The 23,247-nt window shown below is 55.3% G+C and overlaps 1 protein-coding gene across 2 annotated transcripts in view; it reads left to right on the plus strand.

Moving 5' to 3' along the window:
* Positions 1–7,212: 7,212 nt before the first annotated feature.
* VSX2 (visual system homeobox 2) overlaps positions 7,213–23,247 on the plus strand; it is a 305,895-nt gene continuing 289,860 nt past the window's right edge. Inside the window, exon 1 of one of the 2 annotated variants that reach the window (XM_069637612.1) lies at positions 7,213–7,792. In XM_069637612.1, the coding sequence (XP_069493713.1) occupies positions 7,429–7,792 (364 nt within the window). In that variant the 5' untranslated portion in view covers positions 7,213–7,428. The remainder of the gene's footprint in view (positions 7,793–23,247) is intronic. The other variant, XM_069637613.1, reaches the window with a different exon arrangement.

Consider the following 23,247-nt stretch of genomic DNA (forward strand, 5'->3'; position numbering starts at 1 on the left):
GTAATGTTACAACAATGAGAGTGTTTTCCTCTCTGCCAGGAAGAATTCAGAGGTTAATTGCAAAACACAGCAGCACCAACAAAGGAACGCGCTCACTGGCAGTAGCTGGGTAGTCAAGTAAACAAGTTCACACTTTCACATATAAAGTCACGCTGTCTAAATGGAACAAAAACAAAGTGCGTGCAATCGCAATGCAATGAGCAGCCTAAACCTGAATAAAAGGGAACTGCCATGGTACTTATACTCATGATTGCACTTGGGCACAGAGGGCTGTGAAAATGCCTGCCAGTCAGTGTTACAACAAGACATGTGTTAAGCTTTCATCTGCCATTGCTATGCCCTGAAAGTGCCAGGGGCTGTCTCTTAGTGCAGTCTTGCAATTGCCTGGGTTTCCAAAGGGCCACGGTTTACCATTGCCCAGCAAACAGCAGTCCATGCACACACTGCAGACTGGTCTCCCTTTCAACCTTGGCGTGCATGGGTTACATTACACAGGCATCAGCAAGATATTGCGTTATCGGTTGCGTAACATGGCAGCGCCTTAGCTGGTGTCCTCTGGTGCGGTGTTGTCCCTTTAAGGGCACACCCACGCGGCGGAGTGACGTTGCACTCCGCCGCGTGCACTATAAATAAACAGGGTGTTCCCGGCTGTGTCAGAGTGACCGGGGAGCCAAAACCACCAACAGCTGTGTGTGCGTGTGTCTGTAGGCGGGAGGGGGCTCACGGCACAGTGGACGGAACCGTAGAGATGCAACAGTGGCGACGACGCATGAATGGTCTACCTGGGCACGGCAGTGAAGACAGTGAAGTTACGTTCTATATTATTGATCCTAATTTCACTGTTTTAATGCTGCAGAGATGGGAAGGACCACCCGGTTTGGCCGCCATTTTGAATCGCATGCTCGGGATGGTCGCGGCTCTTTGTTAGAGTGCCGGTGCGCCATCCAGGCTGAATTTTTGGACATTCTGTTTCGCGGAACAGCTGATGTTGCACATGATGTGCCTTTGAAGTAATTTCTTTGCATTTTGACGTCGAGTATGAGGTGAGGAGCTTGGGGAGGCCTGCAATTTTCCTTTGGCTGTTCCCCTAAGCCCCACCCTGCTCATTTTTTGTAGCCACTGGAGTGGCTGGAAGTCCCTTGGCAGTGCCATCTTCCCACTCTGCGCATTGCTGTTTGTGATGCATGCCTGGTGCCCCCATTTTCATTTTTTTGGACATTTTCATTTTCTGGGGTGCATAGATGGGTGCACAGGCCTACCAGGTGGATGGTGGTATTAGACGTCATCAGAAGACCTCTGGTAATGGAGGTCCTTTTTGCATACGCATCCAGTGTATGCTAGTGTATGCCACAACATCGCTGTCTCAAGGACATTGTCACACTCATTTACTGGGTGCAGGGTGGTGAGTTGTGGCCCCATCTACACTTAGTGGGGTGCCTGTGCGCTTGCCATCATGGACCAGAACCAGGTAGCACCTCCTCCCCCCCAGGCTCTGCCACAACAAGCAGGGCCCCAACGCACCAGCCACTGATCGGAATGAAACTGCAGGGGCACTCCTACCAATGCCTGAGCTTGATATCTCGGGTGCCCCATCCAGTCTGGGACCTCGTTGGAAGATGTGGATCGACCGGCTGGATATGTATTTCAGGGCCACAATGGAGACCCATGATGACAGTAAGGTGGTGACACTTCTGTATTCTGCTGGCCCTGCTGTGCATGAGGTCTTCAAGTCCTTGCAACCCCCAAACACCTTATATGATGCAGCAAAGGCTGCTTTGCAAGAATATTTCCTGCCACTTGCAAACGTGGACTATGAACGCTTTGTCATGGGATCTGCTCGCCAAAAGGATGATGAGACTTTGGACGCCTTTTATGGCAGGCTGCGTCGGCTAGCCCTGCCATGTGCTTGGGACAATCCTGACGCGATGATCCATAACCAGCTAATTCAGGGGTGCGCATCAGGCAAGCTACGCAGGCAGGTGCTGTGTGAACCCGTGATTTCACTACCTCGCATCTTGGAGCTGTCAGGAAGTGTCGGAGGTGAGAAGGCCAAAATGGAGGCAGTGGTGCGCCCAGGGAGATCGGAGGAGGTGTGCGCAGTTGGCTGTGACCAGGGTGGAAGAGGAGCTAGACGCCGAGGCCAATGGACTCATGTATGAAGTGCAGATATAATCTTCCACACCCTGTGGAGAGCCCTGTGCTGGGAAAATCATGTGGCCGCTGTGGTGTGTCGGATCACTATGCCCGGATGTGCAGGTCCCCGCTGCCAGTTGTGGTCCCAAGGGCGCCTGTCAGAGCAGGATTCTTCTGGCAACAATGCCCGCCCCCAACGTGGCCCAAGTGGATCAAGGGGAAAACAGTGGCCCTCCGGAGGATGAAGGCGAAGATGAGGAGGGGAATGTATTCTTTGTATCCAGTGTGGGCATTCTGCGCTCCAAAAACAGGAGACAGCCGAGGTGCCTGGTGAGGGTGATCGAGTCATTGGTTCTGGTGCTGGTCGACACAGGGGCTTCAGTGAACGTAATGGCTGTAGAACATTATGATGCCATGGAATATCCGCCGAGGCTAGTTACTCCCAAAGCACGCATCTTCACTTTTGGTGGGGCGCAGCCGATCCTGTTGGATGGGGCGTTTGTAGCCAATGTGGGACATGGTGAAGTGTTAATCAGAGCCCGTTTCTACGTGACGCCGGTTAGCAGCAACACCCTGATGAACTGTGCGGCGGCAGAGGCGTTGGGCATTGTCCGTTTTGCCTACTCAGTGTATGTGGAGGATGTACAGGAGCTGTTGGCAAAATACTGTCTCTGTTTGAGGCCATTGGGAGCATGGCAGGTGACCCAGTGAGGCTACACATAGATGAATCTATTCAACCGATTGCACTGAAGTATCGCCGGGTCCCGTTCCATCTCAGGGACTTGGTTGATAAAAAGCTGGACAACCTTGTCAAACTGGACATCATTGAGAAGATGGAAGGTCTGATACTGTGGGTCTTCCCAATTGTCATCGCCAGGAAACCGAAGCAGCCAGACTCAGTAAGTATATGTGTGGACATGCGGCTTCCGAACAAAGTCATCAAACGGGAACGGCATCTGACACCCACCATAGATGACATAATCGCTGATTTGCAAGGGGCCCGTTTCTTCTCAAAGCTGGATTTGAGGGCTGGATACCATCAGGTGGTGTTACACCCAGAATCGCGGGAAAAAATTACCATGTTTACCACTCAAACGTGGCCTTTACCGCTACAAACGCCTGAGCTTCGGGGTATCATCGGCGACGGAAATCTTCCAGAACATCATCCGGGGTGCCCTTGCTGATCTGGCCGGAGTATTGATTATCAGTGATGCCATTTTGGTGTTTGCTCGGTCGGAGGCAGGACATCTTCGCCGGCTTGCCAAGACTTTTGAGCGGCTCCAGTCTCTGGGTGTAACATTACACCGGGACAAGTATGAGTTCCTGAGGACTGAAATTGAGTTCTTTGACTTTGTCTTTAAAGAAGGAGGTGTGTCACCTGACCCCAGGAAGGTAAAGGACATTGTTGAGACTCGACCTCCAGAGAACGTCTCAGAAGTTTGCAGTTTTCTGGGGATGGTCATATATTGTGGCTGGTTCATCAGGAACCAGGCGTCCCGATAGGAGCCGCTGCGAGCCCTGACAAAGAAAGACATCACATGGCAGTGGGGGCCGCTGGAGCAAGCTGCGTTTGAGGACATTAAGGGGGCCCTGATGGTGGAGGACACAATGGCCTTCTTTGATCCGTCACTCCAAACTGAGATCGTGGTGGATGCCAGCCCATTCGGACTGGGTGCTGTGCTCTCTTAGGTCGATGTAAACTTGGAGATCCGCCCTGTTGCGTATGCCAGCAAAGCCTTATCTGAGACGGAGCAGCGGTACTCTCAGATCGAGCAAGAGGCCCTGGCAGTCCTATGGGGCTGTCGCCACTTCCGGCTGTATATGTTGGGGAGGCCAGTAACGGTGGCCACTGATCATAAGCCCCTGTTGCCCATACTGGCTGGGTCGTCCTCCAAGCCACCAGCAAGGATCGAGCGGTGGATGATGGCCCTATTGATGTATGGGGTATCCCTAGTGTACCGGCCCGGTAACAGCAAAGCAGCTGACTACCTCTCAAGACATCCGAGGGGGGAAGCGGAAGCGGCACAGGACGTCAGCGTGGAGGAGGCGGATGAGCATGTCCGGCTGGTGGTGGAGGCATCCACACCAAACGTGGAGCCGATTTCCGAACTGGAACAAGCGGCTGCTGAGGATGAGTGCTTTGGCATCCTCAAGGCAGCCCTCCAGCATGGCTCGTGGAGGTCTGTGTTGGAAACGCTGGTGCTAAGGACTCAGGAGGCCAAGGCGACGCTGGATCAACTATGGAGAGTCAGGGATGAGCTGGCATTCTCTGAGGCTGGTCTACTGCTCCGGGGTGACCGAATTGTGGTCCCACAAGTAAAGATCTCGCAGGTGATTGAACTGGAACACCAGGGTCATCAAGGCACTGCCAAAACGAAGGCCTGGCTGCGCCAAAACGGTGTGGTTCCTGGATCTGGAAAGGCGGGTGGAAGAGTTTGTAGCGGCCTGTGTGTAGTGCCAAGCAGCGTCACCAGCTCAGAGGGAACCCATCATAGAAACCATGTAGCGGGGCACCAAGCAATGGGAAGTGGTCCATGCTGACTTTGGGTCCACAGGACGGGACACGCATTTTCTGGTGATCGTGGACGAGTGGTCCAGACACCCGAGGTGGAGTTTGTGGAATTGGTGGCCTTTCAGAATGTTGCTGTCACAGTTGAGAAGATATTTAAGATTCATGGACTGCCTTAGGTGCTGTGCTCAGACAATGGGGCACCGTTCCAGGGTGAGAGCTTTGCCCACTTGATGGAGTAGTATGGGGATCCACCATCGGAAGATCATGCCACTGTGGCCCAGGGCGAATGGCGAGGCGGAACAGCTGATGAGGACTTTGAATAAGGTATTTTTTTAATTGCTCAAGGCCAGGGTCAAAGTTTACAGAGGGCCCTCTTCAAGTTCCTTCGGGAATAGCGGGCTACCCCACATACATCCACGGGGGTGGCGCCTGCTGAAGGCCTATTATCGGAAGTGGGTGAGCATGCCGTCATTAACGACGAGCAGGTGGAAAAGGAGAGGAAAGCAAGGACTGAGCACAAGATCATCCGAAGAGGACTTTGCCCCCAACAGTTCGTCCCAGGTGATGAGGTGTTGGTCAGGAATCGCCATCCACATGGGAAGCTGTCGCTGATTACGAGCTGAGTCCCTTGGACTGGGTGGCAGTGCAAGGATCGATGGTGACGGCGTCTGATGGGGCTGCCTCTGTAACACGCAACAGCAGTTTCTTTAAAAGACTGGGAGAAGCCAGGCCGGAGGCAGTGCAGAGAAGGGACATGACTGAGGTATCGGACGAGGGCAGTGACCTGGTCCACCCGCCTAGCTCCCCAGTACAAGGGAGTTCAGGTGAGGAGGGCCGATCCGGGAGGCGGGCAGGGGGTCCCCAGAGGGTCGGTCGGGAGGGGGAAGCCTGCCCACCTAAGTGACTATATTTTGGACCCCTGAACTGGTGGGATCACCCAGTGGACTGGATGTGACATGCAGGAAGTGGGTGGCTATGATTAAAGGGGTCCGCCATTTTGTGTGCAGTGTATTCTTATAGTTTTGTAGGTAGCAATCCTTTGTTCATTGTTTGTTATGAAAAAGGAGAAGTGTGGTGCTGCCCCTTAAATAAATGGGGCGTTCCCGGCCGCGTCTGCCCGACCGGGAGCCCGAACCAACAACAGCTGCGCGTGCGTGTGTCTGTAGGCGGGAGGGTTTCCATGTGATGTGTGGCAGTATGTGTGAGTTGCTAGCTCTGGCTGCGTGTTCGACTGAGTTGCAGGAAGCTGTATGGTGCTTTGTACTACCCCTACCCACACTGCTCACATACTTATGACTAGCCTCTGCAGGCAGCGCCCATGTTCTCTCTGCCATTAACGCACGAACTGGGCACGTGAAGCCGCTTCTCACAGCTGGTGATGGCACACGGGAGTAGGAGAGTACGCATGCGCACGTGGGACATTCTCTGTCATTGTGCAGCATTAGTAAAACACGGCACATCATGAAAAAGGGCAACTGATGTTTGGGGACAAAATTAGTGTATTACGAAAAGGCAATTCTCACGGCAAGAAACAAAATTAACGCATTATTATAAAATATACTGGTATTTTAATGGCAAAATTTAGTTTACTTTACAATAAAATAAATTCTAATTTATTTATTAAAAATGTAAGCCTACAAGATGACTGAATTTTCAAAAAAGCGAGCTTCTGTTAGGAAGAAAAGTGCAAGAACTCGCTATAAATTACTTGCAGGTATTAGGCAAAATGCGCGTATTTTCGGTAAAAGAATTTGGTGGCAAAATTCTATTTCTAATTAACAACATTGATTAGTGTCATTTGGGGACAAAATACGTGCACGTTCAGAAAGCGACACATTGATGTTTGGGGTGAAGCAAAATGTTTTTAAATAAATTGAAAATCTGATATTTGGGGGCTGAAGTAAAAAGCTAAGAAAATTGGTCAATTGATGTTTGTGGATAAAATTAGTTAATTTTCGAAAATATTTAAGGGTCTCATCGTGGTAAAAAAATGTTTTTTCAGAAAAAACAAGTTGAGTTCTCAGACAAAGTGACACCTTCTGCAACAATAATAGAACGTTGTATCTGGAGACAAAATGTATGTATTTTCGAAAAATTACAGTTTGGAAAAAAACAGTTAATTAGCTAATCATGCACCCCCTCTCCCCCAACGACCAGGGGTCACTGTGCCCACAGCGGTGTCATGCCAAACCACCGAGCACCTCTTCACGCCGTTGTACCAACGCTAATGGGTCCATTAAGCGCCCGGCGTTTATTCGCTGCGCGGTGCAGATCTCTACTCATTCCTTTGAGGTCCAGCTGCCTCACAGACACTCCAGAGTGAGCCGAGGGTACTCGCCACGCGCAGGCACTTGCACTGTGCTGTGCGGGTGTTGCCACTCGTGCGTGCCTGCTAATACCACCCACATGTGGGCGATGCTGGTCCCGCTCCTTCCCGCATTGCCCTTTCCCCTCCCAGCTCACTCCCACTCTCTATCAATACCCGTTATCCTGGCACCTGCCCCCCTCCCGCCCTCCCTCCGGTGACTGCACTGATGGATTCCTGCTTTTCGGCATCCCTAATCGCTCGGGGGATCCTGATTGGCTGCCAGCGCTGACCCCGCGCGCGTGGCGGCCTCGCTGGATAAAAGGGGGGTTTGCCGGGGGCTCCAGAGCATTGAGGCCGCGGGGGCACCTGGGACCAAGTTTAGGCGAGGCAGCAGGAGGTACACAGGAGGCACAGGTGGACCAGGAGACAGAAGCCCGCAGAGGACACGGGGGGCACGCGGGCCTCCGGAGAAAGGATGACGGGCAAAGAAGGGCAACTACTGCCGGAGCCACTGACTAAAGCCAGGACCCCCCCTGCAGCCCCGCACCCGCCGCGCTGCACCGGCTTCGGCATCCAGGAGATCCTGGGACTGAACAAGGACCCCCCGCCGATGCCCAGGCCAGGCCTGGACCCCCTGCCGCCCGGGGCCCACCTGTTGGCTGCCCGCAGCGTGCTGAGCCCAGCTGGGATGGGCATGGGCCTTCTCGGGGCGGGGGGCATCCCCGGCTTCTACAGCCAGCCCAGCTTCCTGGAGGTGCTGCAAGACCCCCAGAACGGGCACCTGACGACCCTAGGGCGAGGCGTGGGACCGCGAGACAGCAGGGAATCCGTCAGCTCAGGTAACGGGAAGGAGAGCTTCCGCGCACGGCATAAACAGGGGAGACCCTCAAGCTACTGGGAACATACACAGCGCACATTACTGGTCTCGTACGCAGTCCGCAACACCGCAGAGACCCTCAAAGGTCTAGACGACGACGGAATGCGCAGCGCACACAGGACGACCCGCGAATGACTGGACTCTGAGTCCGGCACCATGAAGAGACCCTCAAGCCGACTCTATGCCTAGCGCAAATCCCTGCACTCGCACACAATGCACATGCAAGGGGACCTCCAAACTACGTCCCACCGCCCTATAACTGCAGACACCCAGGGAGGGCCTCGCGCTGCTGTAAACCTACCACATGCACAGCGCACGCAGGGCGATGCGCGAATTATTGCACACTCATCCTGGGCACACAACACACACAGGGAGACCCTCACACGACCCCACCGTCTCCCCTGTTAGAATAGCACACGCGCCTCAAACGACAGCACATTCACACGACACAACACGGTAAGCAAGACCTCAAACCTCTGTACGCCCACGCAGTACACAAAACCGGCCCCCGAGTTACTGCACATGCACACACCGCACAATGTTCTCATGGGAATTTCAGACTAGTGTACAGCTGTCCTTAATCCCATAGCAACAGAGGGACCCTCAAACGACTGCTCTTCCACGGTGGGCGCGATGCAATGCAGGAAGAGAGAGGCCCCGTGCAGTAGGTGCAGTAGTGTGTGCTGTGTACCCTGCATAACACGTCCAAGGAGAGTAGGCCGATCCCGGGAGGCGCACCACTACTGCTCAGACGTGGAGTTGCTAAAACTATTGTACACTCGGTTTGGGCCCAATGCACACACAGTCCACCAATCACCCTGCCTCCAAACACACCCTCGAAGTAGTGTACTCCCACAATGAACGGGGTGTAATACGTGGCTAGAGGGCCCCTCCGAGTACTGTACAGCCGCACACACACCGTACATAACGCAACCAGGGAGAGCCCACAGTACTGGACACCGTAAATACTACGGTACCCCCCTCTGAGCGCAGCACAAACATGACTTTCCTAATGTACACTCAGTTTGGGCAAAGAAAGGCCTCGAACCACACAGCAACCATCCTGCCCACAAACCGAGACACGCTCAACCTTCACACCTACGCGTGGCACAGCACATGCCACACTCCCACCGAGTAAAGAGCAGCCACACTGCCCACATCACGCACTTCGTGTCGAGCAATGCATAGGAGGCAGGACTAGGCTGCCGTCTTCCACACACGGGCAGCAAAGCTGCTTCCTCGCCACCTTGGTCAGAAAGAGCCCACCGCGCCCGCAGTCCAATTGCGCCAAGCACACAGAGAGAAGCCCCCACGCCTGTCCGTGCCCCCCCCCCCATGCACTCATGCAACGGGGCCCACGCCCGGGACCCCGCGGGTCCCTCCTCCACACACCAGGCCGCCATCACAGGCCAGGGGGCTTTTACGTGGCATTGACCGACGCCCCACTCGGAAAGGGAGAGCCCTCGCAATACTAACGCAGAATAGAGGTGCAGCCGCCTCGCCCCCGCAAAGAGGGACTCGCCTTACACCCCCTCTCACATCAACATGCCCCAAGACACCTTTTCTAATTCCAGCACTTTGAGAGCTGATCTCCTTAAACATGAACGCAGAAAAGGCACAGGTGTCATGCGCTTGAAGAAGCTCAAGTGAGGGGCATTGGGGCTTTCGGAATTTAGTTTTTCGTTTTGTATTTAGTGAGTCGGCGGGGGGTAGGTTTTTTTCGTTTTGTATTTTGGGGGTTCGCACTTTCCTGCGATTATAATTGTTCTTGCATAGCGCGCGCGGGGCCAGGATCCGAACCTGTGCTGCGCTCAGTTGTCTCGGTTGCCCCTGAGCCACCCCCCTCACCAGAGCCGCTTTCTTTTCGGCCACGATTTACCTGGCTTTCCGATCCTAAACATGGACCCCCTGAGAGAACATAGGTTGGTGGTGAGGGACGATATCCGAGCTGCACAAATGAAGCATTTGGCAAAACGGAATTCGCTGGTCTGTGCGAGGACGCGGAAGGGTTGGGCATTTATAATACACGAAATAAATGCATTGAACGTTTTCTGGGCTAAAGCGCGGCCCTGGGTAGTTCCTGCGAAAGCAGGGTGCGCTGTGCACCCCGAGAACCCCTCGGCGTGGGCGGGGATTCTGCGGGCCTCCGATCATTGCTGCTGACCCCAGTAGAAGAAAACGAAAAATGGGCCACTTTGCAGCCCGCCCCGCCATTTTCTGCAGAAGTCTAATATACCCCCATTTCTGCCTGATCATCCGTGTTCCAGTATCTACCTATAGATTCACCTATCTATCATCTGTCTGTTTACTTCTCAATACACATAACTATCTATCTATCTATCTATCTATCTATCTATCTATCTATCTATCCATCCATCTATCTATCCATCTATTAATCTATCTTTCTATCTATGAATCTGTATATGTATGTATCTACCTATCTAGTCACCTGGCTATTACTTCATCTATCTATGTATTGATCTATCTATTCGTCTATCTATCCACCTCTCCATCCGTCTATCTACCTGCCCCCCCCCTATCTATTCATCCCCCTATGTACCCATTCCCCCGTCTCTCTGTGTATACACCCATCTATGGGTCTGCACCTCTCAATAGCCCTCTATCTTCCTGGATCTATCGAGCTGCCTGGGGAAGGGAGCCGGACTTTCTCTCGCTCTCTCTGCACCCCTTGGGCTGTCTGCCTCGATCAATCTATCTCTCTGCCGAGGTCCCGCTCTGTCTCATATCTCGCTCTCTCTGACTAGATCTATGGAACGCGTTATCTCGCTATAGATCTCTCTAGACCCCCGTCCTGCTGTGCTTCAACCCCCCCCCCTCTATTGGCACGTCCCCCCATGGGCCACTAGGCTGCTCGCCGCCCCCCCCCCCCATTCTCCATCTTTCTCTCTTCTAGCCTCTAGCTGGAGAGGGGCCGAGCCGCCTTCCATTCTCGCCGTATCTTTGCGAGCTCTCTCGGCCTCTCTCGCCCGGGTGTCGCGGTCTATGTGTCGGTGTAGGGAGCGGTGCGCGTGCCCGTGTCTGTCTGCACCCCCCCCCCCCCACACTTCCCTAGTGTACCCTCTCCTACACTCCCTCTCTCTGAAACGGGTTTCCACGTGTTTTTATGTAGTCATGGTGTCCCGACATTTATTTATTTATTGGATATTTGTAAGGCGCCTGTACAACAAATAGTGTTTTAAGGCGCCTTACCTGTGTATATTAAAGGCGCCTTATATGTATCCCCTCTGCCCCATCACCCCGTCTTCAACGCTTTATCTTTCTACCCTCGCCCCCCCCCCCCCCCCCCCATTCTCTGTCTGTCCCCCGCTTTCCCGCGCTCGGAAACGTGTCTCCACGTTTTTCTATGTAAAGTCTGATTCATGGAATTATTTGCGCGTAAAACGCAGGTTTGCGCGCCATTCTGCCCGCAAATCCCCCATACCTCAAAACAGGGATTTTCGGGCAGAATGGCGCGCAAATCTGCGTTTTACGCGCAGATAATTCCATGAATCAGGTTGATGGCGTCGCGTCATTTGTATCCTTTCTGCCCTCCTCGCCCCCATCGTCAACGCTTTATTTTTCTACCCTCCCCCCTCATTCTTTCAACTTCCTCCTGTAACTTATCTCGTCTTTTTACTCTCCCCCCAACTTCTCTCTGTCTCACAATGTTTGGGCCATTGTCTCTCTCTCCGGCCTCCACTCCACGACTCGCAGTCTCCCCACCAGCGGGTCTCTCGCTCTCCATCCCACTGCGCCTCGCTCTAACCCGCCACTCCCGATGTCTCCCTTCACCTTGCTCTACATCCTCTGCGCCCTGCCTCTTCATCCCGCCTCTCTGAGGGTCAGGGGAGTTGCTAGGTCTGGAAAAGACCCGGGGCTATGCTGATGTCGGAACTGTCGGGACTGGGGGCTAGCTAGTCTTTTGGCTGTAGCTCCTGAGATTCTATCCGAGGCTACAACCAAAAGATTAGGGGCTTTAGCCCCCTTAGCCCCCCCTAGCAACGCCCCTGCTGAGGGTCCCTCCATCTTGTTAGCTTTCCTCCCCCTGTCTCCCTCTACCTACAGACATGCACAGGAGCACTGCTTTCTGCACATCTGTGTATATAGTCACCTCTATTCTCCCCGTATGCCCCCTCCCCCTCGTCGTATTTCCTGCCTGGCCGCAGACGCCCGCCCCCATTCTCCCTTTCTGCTCCCACCTTCTCCTATCTCTCTCTGCTCCTTTCCCTCACGGTGTTCCTGCCCAGTCACAGGTCACTTCTCTCCCGATTTCCGTGTGTCTGTCTCTCTGGCCGTCTCTGACAATCTGTCAATGCCTAGTCACTCTATCCTCCCCCCCCCATCACCCCCACCCCACGCTGTCACTGCTTCTGGCTGTATTTCCAGCAGTTAGCTCCTCTCCCCGCCCTCTCCCCGACTCTCTGCCCATGCATCTGTTTTGCTGTTCGATCTTTGCTGCCTCACCTGTCTGCCTGCCTACCTCCCCCCCCCCTCACGCCCTCTCTGTTCCTTCCTTTCGATGCATGTACTCTCCTCATATGCTGCTCCGGTCTGTTCACTCCTCTCTCTGGCTCTCTCTCTCCCCGCGCAGGGCACCCCCTGCTTGCCCGTTCATCCCTACCTAGGTTTCCTGCACGGTTTCAGCTCCCTACTCTCCATATCTCTTTAACCCTCTCTCTGGCCACTCACTTTCTCTCCCTCTATTTTCCTGCACAGTCTCCCTTCAGGCTCGGACTGGCCTATAGGGCAATAGGCCCATGGCAGAACCAAAAACGTAAAATGCCTGTGTGGGCCACTTTTGGGCCAATGTTGGACCCGTTTGATGAGTTACTTCACTGTGTGGCTAATAGTTTTGACCAGTGTTGCTGAATACATATTCTTTAAAATGTACAATTTGCATCACATTTTATCAAAAACCTTCCCCATGGGTACTATTCAAACATCGTCACAAAAGGAATTAATTCTCAAGGGCCCCTTTTTCGTTGGTGCCCGAAACAATTTTATGCCCCATTCCGACCCTGTCTCCATTCCCTACCTTTCTTGTCTGTGCACTCCTGTCTCTCTCTGGTCACCCATCCCTCTGCCTGTCTCTATGTCCCTATCCATTTTCCTGTCAGGTCTCTCTAATCCCGACTCTCACTCTTTGTGCACTCTTCTCTCTGGCCTCTCATCCCTCTGCCTGTCTCTATGTCCCTACCTGCTGTCCCGGCTCTCTCTATTGCCAGCTCTGCTCTCCCCGTTTGTTCACGCCTCTCTCTGGCCACCCATCCCTCTGCCTGTCTCTTTGTTCACGTCTCTCTCTGGCCTCTCATCCCTCTGCCTGTCTCTTTCTTCACGTCTCTCTCTGGCCTCTCATCCCTCTGCCTGTCTCTTTGTTCACGTCTCTCTCTGGCCTCTCATCCCTCTGCCTGTCTCTCTGTCCTGCTTTCCTGGCTCTCTCTATTCCCTGCTCTCCTCTCCCCGTTTGTTCACGTCTCTCTCTGGCCTTTCATCCCTCTGCCTGTCTCTATGTCCTGCTTAGCTGGCTCTCTCTATTCACTGCTCTGGTCTCCCTGTTTGTTCACGCCTCTCTCTGGCCACCCATCCCTCTGCATGTCTCTTTGTTCACGCCTCTCTCTGGCCTCTCATCCCTCTGCCTGTCTCTGTGTTCTGCTTACATGGCTCTCTCTATTCCCTGCTCTGGTCTCCCTGTTTGTTCACGCCTCTCTCTGGCCACCTATCCCTCTGGCTGTCTCTATGTCCCTACCTGCTGTCCCGGCTCTCTCTAATCCCTGCTCTCCTCTCCCTTTTTGTTCACGCCTCTCTCTGGCCACCCATCTCTCTGCCTGTCTTTATGTCCTGTTTTCCTGGCTCTCCCTATTCCCTGCTCTCCTCTCCCTGTTTATTCACGCCTCTTTCTGGCCTGTCACCCCTCTGCCTGTCTCTATATCCTGCTTCCCTGCTCTCTCTATTCCCTGCTCTACCCGTTTGTCCAGGCCTCTCTGTGGCCGGTCACCCCTCTGGCTGTCTCTTTGTTCACGCCTCTCTCTGGCCACCCATCCGCCTGGCTGTCTCTCCGACCCTTGTAACCGCCTGGTCGTTGTTCTCGTTTCCCCCTGTCTGGCCACCCTCTCGTCCTTCGGACGGTATCGTTATTTGGTGCTTCTTCCCGGTGGTCTGGCCCACTCCCCCCACCCTGAGAGTGGGGAGTTCAGCTGGAGCGGCTACGCCGTTTCCCTCCTTTCTAATGAGGCCTTTTCCCTTTCCGTTCTTTTCAGTAGCGCCATCGGCCCTCTCCTTCCACCAGGGCTTGCTCTTTAGAGAGAAATGCCAAAATTCCTGTAATTCGCCGTCTGCAGACGCCTGCCAGAATTACACGGAAAGCCCCCGAAAGCCCCCCTCAATTGGCCTTCTACCATTCGGCCACTTTTTCGGGATATGGACCTGATTTTCAAGGTGACACGGTTGGAAAATGTGTAATAAAAAACATTCTAAAAATGACCGTCATAATAATTCATATTGTTGTTAGTGCACATTTTCGCTTTTGTAAATTGTATTGAATATTATTGTGTGATGTGTTGCATAGGTGCTGTCGTTTTCCTTCAAGAAATGCTAAGCGAGAAACATCACATTTCTTGAATCCAATTTTCGATTGAACCTTTTGGCTGGATTGTTCGACAAGCTGCGTCCCTTTATCTCATGCGTACTGCTCCTCTCCCCTACGTACAGCTCCTCTCCCCTACCTACAGCTCCGCTCCTCTACATAGAGCTCCTCACCCCTACCTACAGCTCCTCTCCTCTACATAGAGCTCCTCTCCCCTACAAACAGCTCCTCTCCCCTACATACTGCTCCTCTCCCCTACATACAGCTCCTCTCCCCTAAATACAGCTCCTCTCCCCTACATACTGCTCCTCTCCCCTACATACAGCTCCTCTCCCCTAAATACAGCTCCTCTCCCCTACATACTGCTCCTCTCCCCTACATACTGCTCCTCTCCCCTACGTAAAGCTTCTCTCCCCGACATAGAGCTCTGCTCCCCTACATACTGCTCCTCTCCCCTACATACAGCTCCTCTCCCCTGCATACAGCTCCTCTCCCCCTCCTGCATAATGCCCCTCTCCCCTCCTACTTACTGCTCCTCTCCCCCTCCTGCATACTGCCCTTCTCCCCCTCCTGCATACTGCTCCTCCCCCCTCCTGCATACTGCTCCTCTCCCCTCCTGCATATTGCTCCTCTCCCCTCTTGCATATTGCTCCTCTCCCCTCCTGCATACAGCTCCTCTCCCCCTCCTGCATACTGCCCCTCTCCCCTCCTGCATACTGCTCCTCTCCCCCTCCTGCATACTGCTCCTCTCCCCCTCCTGCATACTGCTCCTCTCCCCTCCTGCATATTGCTCCTCTCCCCTCCCGCATACAGCTCCTCTCCCCCTCCCGCATACAGCTCCTCTCTCCCTCCTGCATACTGCCCCTCTCCCCTCCTGCATACTGCTCCTCTCCCCCTCCTGCATACTGCTCCTCTCCCCTCCTGCATATTGCTGCTCTCCCCTCCCGCATACAGCTCCTCTCCCCCTCCCGCATACAGCTCCTCTCCCCCTCCTGCATACTGCCCTTCTCACCCTCCTGCGTGCTGCTCCTCTCCCCTCCTGCATGTGTCTCCTTTCCACCTCCTGCAGGCTGCTCCTCTCCCCTCCTGCAGGCTGCCCCTCTCCCCCTCCTGCAGGCTGCCCCTCTCCCCCTCCTGCGTGCTGCTCCTCTCCTCCTCCTGCATGTTGCTCCTCTCCCCTCCTGCAGGCTGCTCCTCTCCCCTCCTGCAGGCTGCTCCTCTCCCCCTCCTGCAGGCTGCTCCTCTCCCCCTCCTGTGTGCTGCTCCTCTCCCCCTCCTGCATACAGCTCCTCTCCCCTCCTATGTGCTGCTCCCCTCCCCTCCTGCATGTTGCTCCTCTCCACCTCCTGCGTACTGCTCCTCTCCCCTGCTGCATACTGCTCCTCTCCCCTCCTGCATACTGCTCCTCTCCCCTCCTGCGTGCTGCTCCCCTCCAACTCCTGTGTACTGCTCCTCTCCCCTCCTGCATACTGCTCCTCTCCCCTCCTGCGTGCTGCTCCTCCCCTCCTGCATGTTGCTCCTCTCCACCTCCTGTGTACTGCTCTCCACCTCCTGCATACTGCTCCTCTCCCCTCCTGCGTACTGCTCTCCACCTCCTGCATACTGCTCCTCTCCCCTCCTGCGTGCTGCTCCTCTACCCCTCCTGCATGTTGCTCCTCTCCACCTCCTGCGTACTGCTCCTCTCCCCTCCTGCGTGCTGCTCCTCTCCACCTCCTGCGTACTGCTCCTCTTCACCTCCTGCGTACTGCTCCTCTCCCCTCCTGCATACTGCTCCTCTCCCCTCCTGCGTGCTGCTCCTCTCCCCCGCCTACGTGCTGCTCCTCTCCCCCTCCTGCATGTTGCTCCTCTCCACCTCCTGCGTACTGCTCCTCTCCCCTCCTGCATACTGCTCCTCTCCCCTCCTGCGTGCTGCTCCTCTCCACCTCCTGCATACTGCTTCTCTCCCATCCTGCGTGCTGCTCCTCTCCACCTCCTGCGTACTGCTCCTCTCCCCTCCTGCATACTGCTCCTCTCCCCCTCCTGCATGCTGCTCCTCTCCCCCGCCTGCGTGCTGCTCCTCTCCCCTCCTGCATGTTGCTCCTCTCCACCTCCTACGTACTGCTCCTCTCCCCTCCTGCATACTGCTCCTCTCCCCTCCTGCATGTTGCTCCTCTCCACCTCCTGCATACTGCTCCTCTCCCCTCCTGCGTACTGCTCCTCTCCCCTCCTGCGTGCTGCTCCTCTCCCCCTCCTGCATGTTGCTCCTCTCCACCTCCTGCATACTGCTCTCCACCTCCTTCATACTGCTCCTCTCCCCTCCTGCGTACTGCTCTCCACCTCCTGCATACTGCTCCTCTCCCCTCCTGCGTGCTGCTCCTCTCCACCTCCTGCGTACTGCTCCTCTCCCCTCCTGCATACTGCTCCTCTCCCCTCCTGCGTGCTGCTCCTCTCCCCTCCTGCGTGCTGCTCCTCTCCACCTCCTGCATACTGCTCCTCTCCCCTCCTGCGTGCTGCTCCCCCTCCTGCATGTTGCTCCTCTTCACCTCCTGCATACTGCTCTCCACCTCCTGCGTGCTGCTCCTCTCCCCCTCCTGCGTACTGCTCCTCTCCCCTCCTGCATGTTGCTCCTCTCCACCTCCTGCGTACTGCTCCTCTCCCCTCTGGCGTACTGCTCCTCTCCCCTCCTGCGTGCTGCTCCTCTCCCCCTCCTGCAGGCTGCTCCTCTCCACCTCCTGCATACTGCTCTCCACCTCTTGCATACTGCTCCTCTCCCCTCCTGCGTACTGCTCTCCACCTCCTGCATACTGCTCCTCTCCCCTCCTGCGTGCTGCTCCTCTCCACCTCCTGCGTACTGCTCCTCTCCCCTCCTGCATACTGCTCCTCTCCCCTCCTGCGTGCTGCTCCTCTCCACCTCCTGCGTACTGCTCCTCTCCCCTCCTGCATACTGCTCCTCTCCCCTCCTGCATGCTGCTCCTCTCCCCCTCCTGCGTGCTGCTCCTCTCCCCCTCCTGCATACTGCTCCTCTCCCCTCCTATGTGCTGCTCCCCTCCTGCATGTTGCTCCTCTCCACCTCCTGCGTACTGCTCCTCTCCCCTGCTGCATACTGCTCCTCTCCCCTACTGCATACTGCTCCTCTCCCCTCCTGCGTGCTGCTCCCCTCCACCTCCTGCGTACTGCTCCTCTCCCCTCCTGCATACTGCTCCTCTCCCCTCCTGCGTGCTGCTCTCCACTTCCTGCATACTGCTCCTCTCCCCTCCTGCGTACTGCTCTCCACCTCCTGCATACTGCTCCTCTCCCCTCCTGCGTGCTGCTACTCTCCACCTCCTGCGTACTGCTCCTCTCCCCTCCTGCATACTGCTCCTCTACCCTCCTGCATGCTGCTCCTCTCCACCTCCTGCGTACTGCTCCTCTCCCCTCCTGCATGCTGCTTCTCTCCACCTCCTGCGTACTGCTCCTCTCCCCTCCTCCGTACTGCTCCTCTCCCCTCCTGCGTACTGCTCCTCTCCCCTCCTGCGTGCTGCTCCTCTCCACCTCCTGCGTACTGCTCCTCTCCCCCTCCTGCGTACTGCTCCTCTCCCCTCCTGCGTGCTGCTTATCTCCACCTCCTGCATACTGCTCCTCTCCCCTCCTGCGTACTGCTCCTCTCCCCTCCTGCGTACTGCTCTCCACCTCCTGCATACTGCTCCTCTCCCCTCCTGCGTGCTGCTCCTCTCCACCTCCTGCGTACTGCTCCTCTCCCCTCCTGCATACTGCTCCTCTACCCTCCTGCATGCTGCTCCTCTCCACCTCCTGCGTACTGCTCCTCTCCCCCTCCTGCGTACTGCTCCTCTCCCCTCCTGCATGCTGCTTCTCTCCACCTCCTGCGTACTGCTCCCCTCCCCTCCTGCGTGCTGCCCCCCCTCCTGCAGGCTACTTGCTTCTCTGTGCCCCCTGCGGGCTACGGCTCTTGTCCTCCTGCAGTCCCTCCCCACTAGCCTTCCATTCGTTTGTCATTTGAAATGCGTTCTTTCTTCCTGTATCGAGTAAGTCTGCCTTTAGATTTTGTTTTGCTCTGTGTTTTATATGATCGTACACGTGGTTATTTCTCCCTACTGCTCTTTTTTAATTTGTATTATTTATATGTTATATTTTTACCCGCGAGGACTTGGGCCTCTTATTTATGTTGCTTCTCTTGGAGGGCGAGTCCTCGTATGGGGGCGATCGGGATGAAGGTTTTTGAGCCTTTATTTTGGAGGGGCACCCGCCAGACCCTCGAACACGTTGGGGCAATGCATTTTTTCTTTTTCCATGGGTCATTTTTCAGACAATGGTTGTGGGTCCGATTCCGGAGCTTTTTTCAATGGTATTGTGCCATCATAAAATCAGCCCTGATGTGATTATTGGCATGCGCACACAACATAAGGGGGCGCGGTGGGGCTGGGGTGCAACGGAGCATGTGCTACAGATTGGCCAGTACCGATCAAGGTCCGGTTTCCTGCGACCCAGTAGCACCCCCTGCCCCGAGGTCCAGGAGCACCCCCTGCCCCTAGGCCAAGGTGCACCACCTGTCCGAGGCCCGGGAGCACCCGCTGCCCTGAGGCCCAGGAGCACCCGCTGCCTTGAGGCCCAGGAGCACCCCCTGCCCCGAGGCCCAGGGGCACCCCCTGCCCCGAGGCCCAGGAGCACCCGAGGCCCAGGAGCACCCGCTGCCTTGAAGCCCAGGGGCACCCCCTGCCCCGAGGCCCAGGAGCACCCGAGGCCCAGGAGCACCCGCTGCCTTGAGGCCGAGGAGCACCCCCTGCCCCGAGGCCGAGGAGCACCCCCTGCCCCGAGGCCCAGGAGCACCCCCTGCCCGAGGCCCAGGAGCACCCGTTGCCCTGAGGCCCAGGAGCACCCTTGACCTAGGAGCAACCGCTGTCCCGTGGCCCAGGAGCACCCGAGGCCCAGTAGCAACCGCTGCCCCGAGGCCGAGGAGCACCCCCTGCCCCGAGGCCCAGGAGCACCCGAGGCCCAGTAGCAACCGCTGCCCCGAGGCCGAGGAGCACCCCCTGCCCCGAGGCCCAGGAGCACCCCCTGCCCGAGGCCCAGGAGCACCCGTTGCCCTGAGGCCCAAGAGCACCCCTGAGGCCCAGGAGCACCCTTGACCTAGGAGCAACCGCTGCCCCGTGGCCCAGGAGCACCCCCGGCTCGGAGGCCCAGGAGCACCTGCTTGCCCTAAGAGACATGTTCAGCCCTAGTGAAGGTCAGGTGTCCGCCTTTTCGTCGCGCACCCCACCATATGAATGACGTGGTGTGTTTACTGCACATGCTGTCTATTAGGTAGGTTTGCACGTGAAATCATTTCCGTAAAACCTGCAGCCTATTACAGGAGCACTGACCCACACTGGTCCACCGGGACCTCGGGAGTTTCCCCGGTAGGCCTCACAGGGCCTCTTTTCTCGGGGGAAGGATACACCGTACATCAAATGATTAATACCATTGCATAATCAAAGCATGTTAGGTTCATGTTAGCAGCAGGGCACACTGTCACCTAGGGGTGCACTGGACAGAGAGGGGGTGGGATCTTCAGCGTGGCAACAGAAAGAGTCTGAGTCAAGAAGGGAGAAGGCTTTTCTAGGAGGTGGTGGCATCATGTAAGAGATGGGCAGCTTGGCAGGAGGGTGATCGTATTTCCGCGGTGAGCACACTGGCTTCCGCGGAGCTCTGTCCTAGCTGTAAAGTGCGGAGCCCACTGACAGCAACTACAGCAGGGACGAGGTGCGTGTTATCCAAGTGAGCTGGGGTCCAACCTCGCCGATCTGTCAGGACCGGGCAGCTATGCACTGCCTGGCACACCAGTACAGCAGAGTTGCAGGGACAGCCTTGCGAGCACAGATATGAAGGCCGCAGCCATCTACTCCCCAGAGTCCCGAACTTGTCTGCAAGGGTGTAGCGGGTGGCCTTCATCTCAAAAGTCTGTGCCAAGAATACGGATCTATTGCGGCGCAATTCTGTACAATTAGCAGCCGTTGTGATAAATGAGACTTGATGAAGAAGCATAGTTCTCTTCCTGTGCCTCCTGCATGGGAGCGCACTCTCACGGATTAGTGCCTTCCCTGATGTGTGGCTCTCGGCAGTGGTGGCGCCCTTGGCATCAAATAGCAGAAACTAAATGGCCCCGCGGCGGGGTGCTGAAATTACAATTGCTTGTGCCTTCTAGTATCATTTCACACATTCTTCAGCTCATTTGAAAATGAAAAATGATGCATTTTTTCTGTTTGAGCACAACATCGGCATTCACTGGATGGCCTGCAGAAGGAAAGTTGCATCCGTGCATGCTTTGATAGTCTGCGGTGTTTTCTGCGCGTATACAACGTTACATGTTAAAGGTATTTTGTTAAATGCTAAATGTTTGATAATATTAGCATTCAATTGTGCACAATATTGTCACTTTGCCCCCCAGCCTTGGCAACACAATTGGTGAGTCGTGTTTCCATCACAGAAAGTGAAATAAATTGTATATTACACTGGTTAATGGTACATGTATTCCAAATGTTTTTATACTTTCAAATAAATGGGAAGGGCCTCGTTTAGAGTCAGGCTGTAATGGTAAACTGGTGGTATATATCCGAATACCACCTGTTTTACCACTCTACCTGATTAGGAGATCTAAGGCATACCGCATGCGATAAATGTCACCTCATTTTGCATATTTAATACTGAAAACTCCTCCAATTTCTACCTCCCCCTAATACAACAACCACTTGGGGATATCCAGGTGTGGTAAGAAAGCGGGCGCCTCTCATGCCCCCCCCACCTTTGCCATGCGATGCACAGAAGGGTTTCATACACATGCCGTGGGAACTGCCACTGCTTAGATGTACAGCAGTCTCCTCGCGCGGGAGTGTCCCCACGCTCGTTTTCTAAATGCATGTGTACTGGTAGACCACTCCTGGGTGCCCTTTCTGTGTCTGTACTCTTCACAGGAACTTCACAGCCCCGCTTGGTATCAGCTGCAATTGCAATATTCTAAGTACATTCTTAAAGGTTTTGATGCAATTTTTTTTATGGAAAATGTGCAACAAGTTGCACCACTCCGAAACCGCCCGAGGGGAGTCAAGTTCCCTCGTTTGATTTTGTTGCTTTCTAATATTTCAGGAGGCTAATTCTGCTCCATAGCAAAATGGAAATGTGACACAGATTTCCACGGCGGCTCCATGTCTTGTGGTGGTCCTCTCTGGTGTTGAAAGGAAGCTTGCACAGCAGCTGCCAACGCAGTGCAATAGCTACTCCATGTGTCAAGGTTTCTTAAGCTGCTGCTGCCCCTGGGTTACCTGGCGTGTGTGAAGGAAGCTTGCACAGCTTCTGCCCCCGCAGTGCAATAGCTATTCCGTGCGTGAAGGACTCCTGCGCTGCTGCTTTCCCCTGGGTTACCTGGCGTGTGTGAAGGAAGCTTGCACAGCTGCTGCTCCTGCAGTGCAATAGCTATTCCGGGTGTGAAGTATCCCTACACTGCTGCTGCCCCTGGGTTACCTGGCGTGTGTGTGAAGGAAGCTTGCCCAGCTGCTGGCACTGCTGTGCAATAGCTATTCCGTGCGTGAAGGACTCCTGCGCTGCTGCTTTCCCCTGGGTTACCTGGCGTGTGTGAAGGAAGCTTGCACAGCTGCTGCCCCTGCAGTGCAATAGCTATTCCGGGTGTGAAGTATCCCTACACTGCTGCTGCCCCTGGGTTACCTGGCGTGTGTGTGAAGGAAGCTTGCCCAGCTGCTGGCACTGCTGTGCAATAGCTATTTCTTGCGTGAAGGACTCCTGCGCTGCTGCTTTCCCCTGGGTTACCTGGCGTGTGTGAAGGAAGCTTGCACAGCTGCTGCCCCTGCAGTGCAATAGCTATTCCGGGTGTGAAGTATCCCTACACTGCTGCTGCCCCTGGGTTACCTGGCGTGTGTGTGAAGGAAGCTTGCCCAGCTGCTGGCACTGCTGTGCAATAGCTATTCCGTGCGTGAAGGACTCCTGCGCTGCTGCTTTCCCCTGGGTTACCTGGCGTGTGTGAAGGAAGCTTGCACAGCTGCTGCCCCTGCAGTGCAATAGCTATTCCGGGTGTGAAGTATCCCTACACTGCTGCTGCCCCTGGGTTACCTGGCGTGTGTGTGAAGGAAGCTTGCCCAGCTGCTGGCACTGCTGTGCAATAGCTATTCCGTGCGTGAAGGACTCCTGCGCTGCTGCTTTCCCCTGGGTTACCTGGCGTGTGTGTGAAGGAAGCTTGCACAGCTGCTGCCCCTGCAGTGCAATAGCTATTCCGGGTGTGAAGTATCCCTACACTGCTGCTGCCCCTGGGTTACCTGGCCTGTGTGTGAAGGAAGCTTGCCCAGCTGCTGGCACTGCTGTGCAATAGCTATTTCGGGCGTGAAGTATCCCTACACTGCTGCTGCCCCTGGGTTACCTGGCGTGTGTGTGAAGGAAGCTTGCCCAGCTGCTGGCACTGCTGTGCAATAGCTATTCCGTGCGTGAAGGACTCCTGCGCTGCTGCTTTCCCCTGGGTTACCTGGCGTGTGTGAAGGAAGCTTGCACAGCTTCTGCCCCCGCAGTGCAATAGCTATTCCGTGCGTGAAGGACTCCTGCGCTGCTGCTGCCCCTGGGTTACCTGGCGTGCGTGAAGGACTCCTGCGCTGCTGCTTTCCCCTGGGTTACCTGGCGTGTGTGTGAAGGAAGCTTGCACAGCTGCTGCCCCTGCAGTGCAATAGCTATTCCGGGTGTGAAGTATCCCTACGCTGCTGCTGCCCCTGGGTTACCTGGCGTGTGTGTGAAGGAAGCTTGCCCAGCTGCTGGCACTGCTGTGCAATAGCTATTCCGTGCGTGAAGGACTCCTGCGCTGCTGCTTTCCCCTGGGTTACCTGGCG

Source organism: Ambystoma mexicanum, chromosome 14 (genome assembly GCF_040938575.1).
Source record: "Ambystoma mexicanum isolate Mex_15411 chromosome 14, UKY_AmexF1_1, whole genome shotgun sequence".
Lineage (NCBI taxonomy): Eukaryota > Metazoa > Chordata > Amphibia > Caudata > Ambystomatidae > Ambystoma > Ambystoma mexicanum.